This window comes from Xenopus laevis, chromosome 4S (assembly GCF_017654675.1).
Source record: "Xenopus laevis strain J_2021 chromosome 4S, Xenopus_laevis_v10.1, whole genome shotgun sequence".
NCBI classification, from domain to species: domain Eukaryota; kingdom Metazoa; phylum Chordata; class Amphibia; order Anura; family Pipidae; genus Xenopus; species Xenopus laevis.
This window is the reverse complement of record NC_054378.1, coordinates 75967217-75981955: the sequence shown is the minus strand read 5'-3', so window position 1 is coordinate 75981955 and position 14739 is coordinate 75967217. Positions and strand designations below refer to the sequence as shown.

Sequence of the window (14739 nt, the reverse complement as noted above, 5' to 3'; positions counted from 1 at the left end):
AAGTTAGGTGTTAATGAGGAGCTGGTCCACTAGTGTCAGTGATATCACTTAGGGAGTTGTTAATATCACATTTTTCATTTTTAGCATTCTTTCTTTAGCTTCCAGTATGGTACTAGATAATATATATTGATATGAATATACTGTACCTTACATGTTTCAGTCCTTGTTGAGAAGTGTTACTGTACTCCCCCCATATTAATCTCCATCGCTGCATATTGCTTAAAGGGGAAGTATCAAAAATGAAAATTTAATATAAGCTTCATCATACTGAAATACAAAACTTTCTAAATATAATCAATTAAATATTCTGCATCATTTCTGAAATCATCATGTTTATCATCACTATATCATATCACTATATCATCACTATTCCTCTCGCAGCATTTGTTTCTTTTTGTTCTTCTACAGTCTTCTTGCAGGAGTTGAGTGTCAGATATTTATTGACAGATCCAATAAATCTTATAGGGTGGCTTCCTTTTTCTAGCAGATGTATTAGAGTTTACTCAAATAACTGATTCCAGTACAAACAAAAAACAAAATCAAAACTGCCTTTTGCATAAATTCTGCATGTAGAGAGGCAGGATTTCTGGGGATTTTAATAGAGTGATACATCTTGTAAGCAAAAGGAGATTATCTGACACCCAACTGCTACATGTAGACAGAATAAAGAAATACAGATGCTGAGAGGGATAGTGAAGATAAACTTGATTATTTCAGAAATGGTACATACTTTTTAATTGATTATTTCAATTTATATTTTCACAATAATTCCCCTTTAAGAATAGAAATTGAGCTTAATTGCATTCATTTCCACAGGAAGATTTGGGTTTGAGACAGCAAATACATGCTTAAGGCTTTGAATTATAATTAAGATATACAGGAATTGTGATTTATATTTTACTGTATCTGCTAGCCAATTCTTCTGTTTGTATTTCAGTATTCCTTTTTCCTTTTCATTTCTTTAAATTTAGCCTGGTTTTAAACTTTCTATTTTTTAATAACTGTTATCACCTATGAATAATGCGTGTGAGTTAAATAATTCTAGTTGATCTAGATCAGCTCTTACTTTCATACCTTATGTTTAATATAAAGTGTTGTAGAACCGTAAGAAGAACATCTGAACTGGAGGTAGAAATTGAGTTTCCCAAGTCAATAAAAACAAGATTGAAGGTTTAAATCCCCCGCCAGCCTTTTTGAACTCCTCTCCTCATTAAATGTTTATTGGAGTGCCTGGATTATGGAGGATTTGAAGAGCTTCGTGAACTAGTATATTAATCACTAAGTAAAACACTCCATTTGATAAGGTTTCTCACCATATCACACTCTGCTAAATCTTAATGAAATCCCTTTCAGTACCAGCCATTAAAGCTACAGCCATAGAATCTTTCATACCCCTGAAGCATTTACAAAAAAAAATCATGTGGGACCTTACATTGGGTTATAGCTCATTTATCACCTGACTACTGGGGACCTCCTACAGTAAATAATTTGTAGTAATGAACAGAAAACCCCTCCATTACAATGCATCTTAAACAAGCATCCTATAATCCATTCACTGCATTTCTAAGAGGGTGCAATGAATTGCACTGGTCTGGATGATCTGATGACATCTGGTTTTCTTCTTCTTTTATTAAGCTGGGCAGAAACGCCTGACTTAATTCTATGGTTTTTATTGATTGTCTATAGACAGCTGTCAGGTAGGTAGCACAAAAAAAATATTAGCTTCCTGAAAATTGATGTTATGTTAACTTTCGCAGCTCTTTAAAGTAAATGTGTTTTTACAACTAAATAATATGGATTACATACAGAGAACATATGGAGTTACATACATCACAACCAATACCGGTACAAAAGGTGAGGAAGGCCCTGTGCATTATATACTGCAGAGGTGACAGTCTAGACGTGATATGATGAGAGAATTTTGGCGGCATCTTGGATGGTAAATGATCTAATTTTGGATATGTTCCTTAGGTGGAATTGACATGATTTAATAAGTGAATATGAGGAGTCAAGGACAGGGCAGAATCTAGGATAACCCCAGGGCACCCGACCTGAATAGACAGGGTGATAGTGGAATTGTTCGCTATGATAGGTACTTCCGGGATGTTACTGGTGTTAGTTGGAGGAAAGAGAACCATTTCCGTTTTAGAGAGGTTTCATTTAAGGTAGAATTGCGACATCCAAGTAGACATAGAAGACAGGCAGGAGGAGACCAAAGTTAGGAGTTCTGGGTTGAGATCAGGAGTGGAGAGATAGATCTGAGTATCGTCAGCATCGAGGTGGTAGTGGAAACCATAAAATTATTGATTAGTTTGAAGAGGAAGGAAGTATAGAGGGAGAACAATAAGGGGCCCAGGACAGAGCCTTGAGAAACCCCAACAGAAAGAGGTAGGGGAGAAGATGCTACTCCATTGTAGGAGACATTGAAGGAACGATTAGTGAGGTAAGAAGAGAACCAGGACAGGGCTGTGTCACACAGGTCAAGCAAATGGAGGGACTGGAGGAGGAGAGGGTGATCCACAGTGTCAAATGCAGCAGAGAGATCAAGCAGTATTAGTAGTGAGAAGTGATTGTTGGCTTTAGCTGTTAAAGGAGAAGGAAACCTGTAGAAAAAAACCCTGTACCCCCCAGCCCACATAGACCCCCTCCCTCCTCCCCCCAGGCTAACAGCCCCCCCCCCCCGGAGAAATGCCCAAACCTTTATACTTACCCCTCTTCGCAGATTCTGGCAGCAGACTTCATGACATCCATCTTCCAGTTCCTCTGTAAACTGAGATCGGCAATCCGCATGTGCATTTGTCAAAAACCGGCAAATTGCTGCAACTGCGCATGCGCCGACATACCGATCTCCCAGTCAGCTTACCAAGGACTCGGAAGATGGATGCCATAAAGTCTGCTGCCAGAATCTGCAACGAGGGGTAAGTATAAAGTATGGGGCATTTCCCGGGGGGGGGGGCAGTTAGCCTACAGGGTTTCCTTCTCCTTTAAAAGGTCATTAGTTAGTTGGGTTAGGGCAGTTTCAGTGGAGTGTTGTTGCTTAAAACCAGATTGCAGGGGGTCCAGAAGGTTATTGTCAGAGAGGAATGACGTTAGTCTGTTGTAGACTAGGTGCTCAAGTAGTTTAGAGATGAAAGGTAGCAGAGAGATAGGTCGGAGATTATCAAGATTGGAGGGATCAAGAGAGGGTTTTTTCAGAATGGGGGTGACAAGAGCATGCTTTAGTTGAGATGGAAAGATTCCAGTTGAGAGTGAGAGGTTTAATAGATGAGTTAAGGCTTTGATTAGACAAGGATTGGTATTGCAGAGAAGTTTTGAAGCAATGGGATCAAGCGGGCAGTTATTAAGATGAGAAGAGGCCAGAAGTTTTGAGACTTCCTCATCAGTCACAGGGGTGAAGGAGAACAGGAGAGACTGGGGAGTGTATAGGGAGGTTGGTGAAAGTCTAGGGGGTTGAGTAGTGTAATGTCACTTCTATCAAGAGCACTAAATCAGACTAGGCCTAACAGACAAAAGTTATTGGGGTTAACAGATACAAGTAGTGATATAAGCAGAATTACCAGAATAAGCAGTATACAGGAATTGCAATAGAGTGGTGTATATAGCAGTATATGGATAAGCAGAATAAGCAGTATACAGGAGCTGCAAAAGCGTGGTGTATATAGCAGTATATGGAATTGCAATACAGAATAAATTAATCTAGTCAGTACCGGTAGTTTTGATTGCTCCTTCTGTATTAGAATGCATGGCTAGTTAATATGTTGGAAGGGAAACTGTGGAAAAAAAATGTTAATAGAAGTTAGGGATGCACCGAATCCACTATTTGGGATTCGGCCGAATCCCCGAATCCTTGGTGAAAGATTTGGCCGAATAACAATGTCAATCCTAATTTGCATATGCAAATTAGGGTCAGAAAAGGAAAAAGTGGAAAAAAATCTTCTTTTGTGACAAAAAGTCAACTGATTTCCATCCATGCCCCTAATTTACATATGCAAATTAGGATTCGGTTCGGCCAGGCACTAGGATTCGGCCGAATCTGAATCCTGCTGAAAAAGGCCGTCCTGGCCGAATCCGGAACTGAATCCTGGATTCGGTGCATCCCTAATAGAAATAGGATACTTACATATATGTGCCTCATTGTTTCAAACGACAATGATAAAAAATGGACAAATGTGTGCTATTTATTACTGACATGGCCCAATTTATAAGTCTTTATAAAACATTGATTTGGACAGCTAACAGGGGTTCATCACAAATACTGAAATCCTTATAATAGTTATTTGGTCACCCATCAGATCAAGTATCATGCAACGTTAGTAGATGTTGGCATTTTGTCAACAGCCTATAATACAGTGCAGGGAATATACACCTAGAGTTTATGTTGCATACACAAATATGGCAGATGCAAAAGAAAAAGGTGTTATTTCTGGTGTTGGTGTTTCTTTAACATAATGAAATGGTTTAAAAAAATTATACCCAAAAAATAAATACGCAACATTACCATACTAATGACATATTAATGACATAATAAAGAAACTTACCAAACTGGTATATATATTTCAGTAAATATTGCCCTTTTACATCTCTTGCCTTGAACCACCATTTTGTGATGGTCTGTGCTCCCTTAGAGATCACCTGACCAGAAATACTGCAGCTCTAACTGTAACAGGAAAAAGTGTGGAAGCAAAAGACAGAACTCTGTCTGTTAATTGGCTCATGTGACCTAACATGTATCAGTGCACTTTTGTAACATGTTTCTGTGCACCGTGAATTGTAGTATCCCAGGGGGTGGCCCTTAGTTCTTTAAATGGCAGTTTTCTATTTAGGATTACCCAGTGGCACACACTACTTAACAGTATATTGTTATGAAAAAGGTTTATTTACATGATGCAGGCTTTTATACATGAGCTGTTTTATGCAGTATATTTTTATAGAGACCTACATTGTTTGGGGGTATTGTTTTCCTTTAACTCATGGAAACATAAGCCTGTAATAAATTGTTGCCCTGTTATGTATCCAAGTCATAAAATACAAGTATTACTTTCTTTTACTTAGCAATAATCATATGAATTCTGTGTGAATACATTTAGATTCTTTCTTCTTTATAATCTCCCATGTCCATTATAATCAGCGGCTAGTGAAAGGAAAACTGCAGTAGCTAGAAATGCAAATAGCAAACATAGTCAAATAAGCCAATGATGCTGTTCAAATTATCTGAAGAAGTCAAGACCACCAGTACCAAATACTAGCACAACTCTTTTTGGTCCCAGGTTATTATGACTGCCCAGAGTAAAGGGTCGGACTGATGAGCCGGGAGCAACAGGAGCTGCTGTTTCAGGGGCCCCACTCTGGCTCCAACTCCCTGCCCCTGTCTCAAAGCCTCCTGGGCCCCCTGCTGCAACCTGCCTCTAGCCTGTAAACCCACCCTTTCTCCCTTTCTTGCGTGTGCTTACCTTTCTTCTTTTGGCGACTGCAGCAGGAGAGGGAGGTCGGGGGCAGCAGTGGCAAATTCGAGCAGGGCGTGGGTCTGGGCCGGCGGGGCCCATCGGGTTTTGCAGTAGCTAGCAATGCATATAGCAAACATAGTCAAATGATGCTGATTATCTAAAGAAGTAAAGACCACCAGCACCAGTACCAGTACCAAATTCTGGCATACTGGTCCCAGGTCATTATGACTGCCCACAGTACAGGGTCAGACTGGGGGGCCCAGTGCCCAGCAGTGGTGGATTCGAGGAGGGAGCGGGGTCTGGGCCAGTTGGGCCCATAAGACAAGACCCATTCCGAGCCTGCCATAGTAACACACATTACAGAGGTTGATGAGTAAATCTGACATTAGTGCAGTTGCAGTACAGTGGAAATAACAGTAAACATATTCTCTAGGCTAATACAACTGAGCACTTAGAGACTGATCTACAGCACATTGCACATGTAGACGAGATTACCTGCTCCAATTTGATCATATTGGCAGCAACAGAGAAGCAGAATAATAGAAGTATGAAAAGTGACCTTCCAGCCAAGACTTCAATTCCCACAATGCCTCACCATTTTCTGTGGTTAACAGACCTGAAAAATATGAGAATAACTGAAGGTCTTTAAAACACTTATACTGATGGTAAAAGCCTGATGTAACATAAAAATTTTTTTTAAATTTGTTTTTATTTTAAAAAAAAAAAAAAACACCTAGGGGCCGATTCACTAACTTCGAGTGAAGGATTCGAAGTAAAAAAACTTCGAATTTCTAAGTTTTTTTTGGGCTACTTCGACCATCGAATGGGCTACTACGACCTTCGACTATGACTTCGAATCGAACTATTCGAACTAAAAATCGTTCGACCATTCGATAGTCGAAGTACTGTCTCATTAAGAAAAAACTTCGACCCCCTAGTTCGCCATCTAAAAGCTACCGAACTCAATGTTAGCCTATGGGGAAGGTCCCCATAGGCTTTCCTAAGTTTTTTTTGATCGAAGGATATTCCTTCGATCGTTGGATTAAAATCCTTCGAATCGTTCGATTCGAAGGATTTTATCGTTCGATCGAGGAATAATCCTTCAATCGTTCGATCGCACCATTTGCGCTAAAATCCTTCGACTTCGATATTCGAAGTCGAAGGATTTTAATTCCCAGTCGAATATCGAGGGTTAATTAACCCTCGATATTCGACCCTTTGTGAATCGGCCCCTTAGAATCCACTAAACTTAGAAAATAAATGTAAATTGCAAAAGTATTCTCATTAAGTTGGCATCCATTTTTTTGGCCTTAGATACCCTTTAAGAGGGTTAAATATACTTAAAACTTAGTTTGCCTCTTGCTCTTGACTACCCAGATGCAACAGGAAACCTTGATACATTATTGATGAAAAAAAGGCTGTTTGATTGCAGCTAGCCATTTACCTGCTTCGCCCATGCTGGCATGCGCTTATACAGATGGACTGATTTTCTTTTATGGGGCCGCTTTATTCCATATATGAAAATATTACAGATTTTTCCAACTTCTAAAAGAAATAGGGTCATTAAATGTCCATGTACTGGGGCCCTCTAAATTCTCGTTCTGCCAGTGCTCCAACGGTTTCTAAAGTGCAGCCTTTACACTTTTTTTTTTTAAAGACAGCAATATGTTTATCATGGGAAATGTAAGTACCTTCCATACTATACAGCAGAGGGCACTTTTGTTTATCCTAGCCCACTTCTCCCTAACCTGATTCTTCTGTTTTTTTTCTCAGATTCCCCAATATATTCCTTACATTATTATGGATTGCCTGTAAATTAAGAATGTTGCTGCCTGTTTTCAATTGTGTGGTGTGTTATTTATTTGCATTTCTACTTTGCCTTTCTCTCCTGTGAGAAAACTGAGCTTTAAAATGCCATCTGGTTTCTAGAATCAGTGACCCCAGCAACCAGGATTAAAACTGATTGTTAGGCAGGATTTTTTATTGCTGTTTTATTTTATAGATGTATTCTCTTACTCATCCTTTATTCGGACAGTTGTTGGTACATTCACAGAGCAGTGCTCTTGTATTGCCACTGAAGAAGAAACAAGTTACACATTATGTTTTTGTTTATGTGTATTTACACATGAGAAATGCATAAAGCTGATTACACAGCCTTTTGTATATCCGACAAAATGGGCAGAGTGATTGGACATTAGTATAATTCAAACTTTACGAGTGGATGGCAAAGTGACTATGATCGGACAGGCAAAGCATTTGGAAAGGTGGGAGATAATATGGGCCTGTTCAGTTCCATTTGGGTGAGCTAGTGTGTTTCAGCCATACCACAATTTGATTGCACAAATAACTCACCAGGAGGCCAAACACTCTCTAGAGGTCATGCAGTCCAGTCAGATGTGGATTGTATTTCATGACCTACTGGTGTGTGCAACTTACATTAAGCACAGCTATGCTCCAACTTCCATCAGTACCATGATAAACTTGCTATTTGCATCCCATTAGTCTACTGGCTACCTAAAAGATTTGTCTGACTTCAATGTTCAAGGCAGTGTTGATACTTTGCTACTGTTACTATTTAGTGCTAAACTCCGCAAACTCTTAGTAGTTGGAAAAAATATATTACATTTTTTAACATTATTTTAACTGCCTTTTTTAAATAAATATTTTCAACATAATGCATGTCCCTATGCCTATTTTTATGTATTATGTGTAATGTTTTTATGACTTAATTTAACTCCACCTTCCAGTTGGATTGTTGGTATTTCATTGCTGGATATCTTATTTTCAAATACTTGCATGTCTGCGTAAAACAATAATTATCACGCCTCATTAAAGAGAGCTGCCACTGGGAATCTCTTTCTTTTCATTCAATGATTTGAGAAAGGAATTAGAGGTATATGATATGCTAGAGAAAGTCTCAATTTTATTTTTGCAATATATTTTTCCATTAATTATTATTTATGTTCTGTTTAGATTCTGAAAAAGGGAATTATACTATTTAATCAAAGAAGGTATCCACTAAAAAACATTATCACGTGCAGTTTATACAACACATTCCATTTCATGGTTTACATTTCATGCTGCTAACTTTTGTGTTTGGGATAAAACTTGTTTCTCAGCATGCTACTTGTACACTTACTTTTTACATATATTTTTGGTTTGTCTTCTAAGAAAGCAGGGGGGGGGCTCCTAGGTTTTGGAAGTGCTAGCCTCTGGCCACAAAGCAGGCCATGACAAAGGACAGATTAAAGGGTTTTGAGCAAGGTCAATGTGGGTTTTTCTTTAACTAAACACTTTCTTTAGGTTTCCTTGCAGGGGAAATAATGAAGGCTATACAAGGGATTTTCAAGGAGTTGTTTGGTCTCTCCACCAGCTTGCATTCGCCTGTCTTCCCAGCATGGGTGTTTAATATTCCTTGGCTTTGTGAATTGGTCCAGATGAATAATCGTTGGGCTCTTTCTGCGCGAGTTGAGAGCTTGTTTTAAGTGCCTAATCACTGTGTAAACACATCTTTACCCTGTTTTCCATAAATTGGAGGAGATTTTAGCACAGTAACTTAGGATATTGCATGGAAGTTGCCCTTTGAAATGCAGAACAGATGATCCTTTGGTCGGACACTGCCTGATCGTCCCTCATCTCTTTCTTCTTGTTTCAAATAAAAGCAAATAATTTTATTTTGTGGGTTCTTTTTTTTTGTTTTGTTATGCAACTTAAATTTCAGATGAGTTTTTCTGTTGCTGCAACAATGGCGAATGCATAAATCTATCGGCCTTTTTTTATTTCTCCAGTGACAAGTTTCTTTTTATCATAAACTCATTACAGTGGTTAAAACCAGAGATATTAAAGGTTTTCTTTAATATTGGCTTCTTAATCTGTGCAGGTGTAACCTGTAAATATATATATATAGATATAGATATATAGATATAGATATGGTTCATTTCCATGCTTTACAAAGACAGAATGAAGGCAGAAATGTATCTGTACTAGTTTCTTACAAATTATTTCTACTTGAACAAATCAGATGAAATTAATATACATTAGAGCCCCCATTTTATGTTTTGTAGTAAACCAGAAAAAAAATTTATGTAAATTTCAGGAAAAAATAAAATCAACAAAATATATTATGCATTAATTATTGGTGGCACCTCTAAAAAGGTGTAAACTGAGGGAAAACTTAAAATCAGTGGATATATAATTGAGGTTTCACTATAATAATGACCTATAAATAGCTATTGATGCAACATTTAAGGACAGACTTATCAAAGTATGAGATTAGAACTCGCCACAGAAAAAAACACCAATTTTTTATTCATTCCTGTGGGATTTTTTTGTATTTATCAGTGGGTGAAAATTAGAGTTCGCTACTTGAGTTTTTCTGAGGTGAGCTCTAATCTCAAATTTTCATAAATCTGGCCCATAAGGCTCCAATTTTTTAATTTTCTCTAAAATTTCTTTTTTTTTCTTATTCCCAGAGGAAGCTCCTTGCTATCTACCTCCACCATGATGAGAGTGTCCTCAGCAACGTCTTTTGTTCCCAGATGCTCTGTGCAGAATCTATTGTCTCATACCTGAGTCAGAACTTTATCACTTGGGCCTGGGATATGACAAAAGAAGCTAACAGAGCCAGGTTAGTCTTGTATCATCATATCCTCGTTACAGTGGTTAAAATCAGTGATGCTAAAAATAAAACATGTTGTTAATATTGGCCTATTTCATAGTATAGACAAAAGCAGTACACTGAAGGAAGGAAGTCTTAGTCCAACTAGCTACCATTTTTCAGAAGCTTGTAAAGCCAGATTTTACCAAATTTAAAAATGTAATTTGCTAACCATTTTGTAAATAAACAATACTGAGAGGGCTAGTGCTATTGGTTTGGTTTGAGTCCTGAACATATATCCCATTCAAGTACTTGTCACAGTACATGAATTCTTTATTACTGTCTATCCTTAATTTCTGCTCTTTGCTTTTGCTTAGATCTGGAGCATTCCAAAGCTAAAAAAAATGTGTCCTGCATTGTGTAGCAGGCTTTTCCTTTCATATAGGGCTAAACTCCATGGGTGCTTTTGTAGAATGGTGTTGGATGAACAAAATGCATTCATACAAGTCAGATGTAGTCATGTGGTTCAAAATATAATGGAAATGTTATATATTTGATGTGTAAACTACATGTAAAGTTTTCCATCCAATACGACAACTGTCAGATGTGAACACTGCATGCTGCATCTTCATCCAACAAAACAAAAAAAAGATGGTAGTGGAAATAAGTATATGATTTTAACACATGATGAAAAGACTTAAATGGACTTTATCTGATTTGACTTTACATTCTAGCCTAGGGGAATCATATTTTGTAGCATCCTACAAAATCTTGTGCTGTTGCTTGCTGCTGTGTACTGTTGCGTGGTGTTACATGGAGGATCAGATAAAATTGGACCCACAAAATCTGATGAAAAGCACTTGTAAATTTTACCCATAAATTTAATAAACTGGCCATACATTTAAATCATATAAGCGAAAGTGTATTTCTAGATTCCCAATAGTCTCTGGGCACATGCTCACAACCAGAATATGTGAATCAAAATGGTACCTGCTGGACTGGTGTGTAATAACCAACACTGTTGCCTTTTTTTCCCAGTATTTTCAGTTGTTTTGTAAAAACTGATTTAAGCACTGTTAGAAATGAGCCGCTGCTAACTTATAGCTTCTTGCAGGTTTCAGGCTGCCCCTGACTATTCCATGCAGAACTCTAGATTTTGCAGTTTTCTTTTATGCTACCAGAATATGTTTGCACATGCTTTACAAGAGTTAAATATACGTTTTAATGGATGGCGCATAGTGTGAGCTATCAGACCTTATTAATGGCCTTCTTTGTTGTTAATAGCAGCTCTCTTACATTTTGGGCATGGCAAACAGCAATATTAATGACATGGTGGTTTACAACTGCAGTTGAAAAAAAAAGGTGAAAGGAATTTACATTGTGTAAACTGTATTAATTCAACAATATAATTTTTTTAAAAAAATTCTCTATTCAAGATGCCATAGAGAATTTGAAAACGAATGACATTTCTGGAAAGCGACCTGGGGTCTTTTCTGAAGAAAACTCTATATTCTCCTCTGTGAACCTTTGTACACTGCTGTGACCATTCATTTCCAGCATGGATTTCCCTCCCAACCTTTTATCCATAACATCATGCAGAATTAAACGCTATTCCGTAACCATCTGTAGCAGCTCAATTCACAAGGATACCTGCTGTTGCTTTGTCCCAGATCCTGTTTGGTTCTGATTTATTTTACAATAACAAAAAATTATGGTGTCATTGGATAAAAATTTTGTGTTTTAGACTTTTTTCTTAATAACAATAGTTAGCCTTATAATTGCTTTGTAATGTCTTACCAAAGGAGTTTAAGTAACAGAACATGGAAACACTGGTAATAGAAGTTGACTGGCTGCACAGATACCTGCAGTGAACGCTTCAACTGATGAGGTTTCTTTAGCCCATCATTATTTGCTCCTGCCGTATATGTGATTCCACATTAGGCCCACAAAAAATAGTCGCACCTCCTTCGTTCGGTTAATTCAACAGCTTGTCCCTCTTCACTGTAGAAAACTCTACAAATTTAAAATGGAGAGAGTGAGATTTGAATAAAATGTGTGCCACCACTTAAACAGCATGTAATTTTTAGTTGTAACTTGATTTAAAATATAATTGTCGTCACAAATGATACATATTATATTTGATTTCAGATAAATTCTACTTAACAACTGTATTTTAAAATTTCCTATATAAACTGGTTTCGGATCTTTATTCTCAATCTGATGCATCCAGTCTTCAGTGAATGGTCACTTAAAACTTCCCTAGTGCATGTTCACACATTCACACAGTGTGGTCAGTTTTTAAGTGACACTACATTTTGTCCCACAGTGTATTTATCTGCTTCCCCTGGCTTACCCACCTTATATACTGGCATATAGTCTGTTCTTTGGCCTTAAACTTTGTTTTTGTATAAATATAGAAATTATTGACACAAACAAGTGAGATAGTGTTCAAAACCTGTAGTTATACAAACATATTGGATATAAAATATGCCCTTTGTCATCGTTTTTGTTTAATACCATGTTGTCCATGTGTTTCACCCAGGTTTAACTGCAACATCCTGATATTGTTGCAGAAATGAGGCAACTTGTTACTGCTTTTGCCTTCCTCCCATTTGTGAAGCAATTAGCCATGTTCACAGGTGCTGACCCTTGCTGCTAACCTCTTTAACTGTTCTCTGCTTGAGTGAAGATTATAAGGCCATGTCCTCACAGCTAAGCTTTCTTGCTTCATACCCCAGGTGTGGCTCGGGGGTGTTTTCTTCCTATCCACTTCCCACGAGGGAATGTATTGTAAATATTGAATTTGATATGCTTTATCCAGTTTTTTAACATTTTTTTTTTACATTCATTTAAACATATTGTGCTGCTAGAAGGTTAACAACTTATATCAACTGCTTGCTGTACACAGGCTTCTTCATTTTGGAACCTGGCTTTCAGGTTTTTGCTACTACTAATATTCTTTCACCTATTTTTCTCAAGAGAAATACACCTCCTTTCTGACAATCTCCCATACAGACCAGCATCATGAAGAGCTTGTGGTATGGTTGACCCATACCTAGATTGAAGTAGAGTGGTGGTTTTGGAGGCTGCTTTTTTGCCAGCAGAATCAGCTGTGTTAAAATATAGGTATGGATGGTGCAAAATACAGGGAATGCTGCAAGAGCATCTGTATTGATCAGTCTGCTAAAAATATTGAATCTTGGCTAAAAGTTAATCTTTCAATAGTAAAATTATCCAAAACATAAAGCCAAAATGATAATACTGGAGTAGCTGAAGAACAAAAAGTGAATATCTTACCTTGGCCTGCCTTTAACTATTGTGAAAAATGAAAATGTAATATAAGCTCCAGCATACTGAAATAAGAGGTTTTCTAAATGTAGTCAGTTAAAAATAATGTACCATTTCTGAAATAATCAAGTTTATCTTCACTATTCCTCTCTCAGCGTCTGTTTCTCTTCATTCTGTCTTCATGCAGGAGTTGGGTGTCAGATATCCTTTTGCCTATAAGATGTATTAGAGCTCACTCTATTAAAATCACCAGACATCATGTCTCTCTACATGCAGAGTTTGTGCAAAAGGCAGTTATTTTGTTAGATTTTGTCTGTACTGGAATCAGTTATTTGAATGAGCTCTAATTATTCTGCTAGGAAAGGAAGCCCCCTGTAAGATATATTGGGTCTAGCTATCAATGAATATCTAAAACCCAACTCCTGCATGTAGACAGAATGATACTGAATGTATTTAGAATGTTTCTTATTTCAGTATCATGAAGCTTATATTACATTTTCTTTTTCGAGATAGTCCCCCTTTAATTGAATTGAGAATCTATGGCACGTTAAAACAAAACCTGACGCATGCAAGCCTTGTCTGTTTAACCTGGAGCAATTCTACCCAAGAGAATGAAGTCTGAAATCACATGGTACATAGCTTACCTTAAATGCTGATTTGCTGCAATAAGTGGCAATGTAGTTTTTGTCCAACAGTATATATAAATATATATATATAGTTTACTTGTTTACCTTTAAATATGCTTAAAATATATTCAGATTCATAATATGTAGTGTAAATGAATAGTGCAAGTGCAAGAGACTGCATCCATATAAAGTAGAACCAAAGCCTAAAATAGATTAACTAGAAGTGATTATTTTATATACTGAACCTACTGTATATGCCTAGATGTTCAGTATCCCTATAACAGTAATGATCCACTCATGCCTTCATTCATTTCAAGGACTTTTTTAATGTTAATTTTTTAGTTAAAATAGTGGTTTTAGGGTTTAGCTTATTGACTGACGTTACCAAGGATGGGTTTTTGATATAAAACACTGTTCTAGATCTTAGATGAACAGTGGACCTGACAGTCTTGCACCCATTTTGTGTAAAGAAATGTTTCACAGTCCTGCTTTTCTCTTGGGAGTGACAGCCAGCTGTGCAAGAACTATGCAGGAGAATGGATAGCTGCTCTTCTTGCTTGAGTTCTCCCAGTCATTTTCTCCCTTTCTGCCAGGCTTTTGATTATAGTGTCTGTTCTAACCAAATGTCAAGATCAATTTGCAGCCTGGTTTAACTTCAGGTTTGCAATCTGCCAGCAGCGATTGTCTTATCACACAATGCTGTATGGTCCTGTAACTTCAGAAGCTTTGAGAAGGATCATGAGTGGGGCAACATCTAATGACTTTATTAGTGTTGAGTTTCAGA

General features: G+C 37.4%; 1 protein-coding gene across 1 annotated transcript in view; it reads left to right on the top strand.

Annotated features, from left to right (window-relative positions):
- Nucleotides 1-14739, top strand: part of faf1.S (Fas (TNFRSF6) associated factor 1 S homeolog) — a 140004-nt gene that overhangs the window by 91121 nt on the left and 34144 nt on the right. The window contains 1 exon segment of the mRNA NM_001086748.1: nucleotides 9917-10071. Coding sequence (NP_001080217.1) covers nucleotides 9917-10071 — 155 coding nt within the window.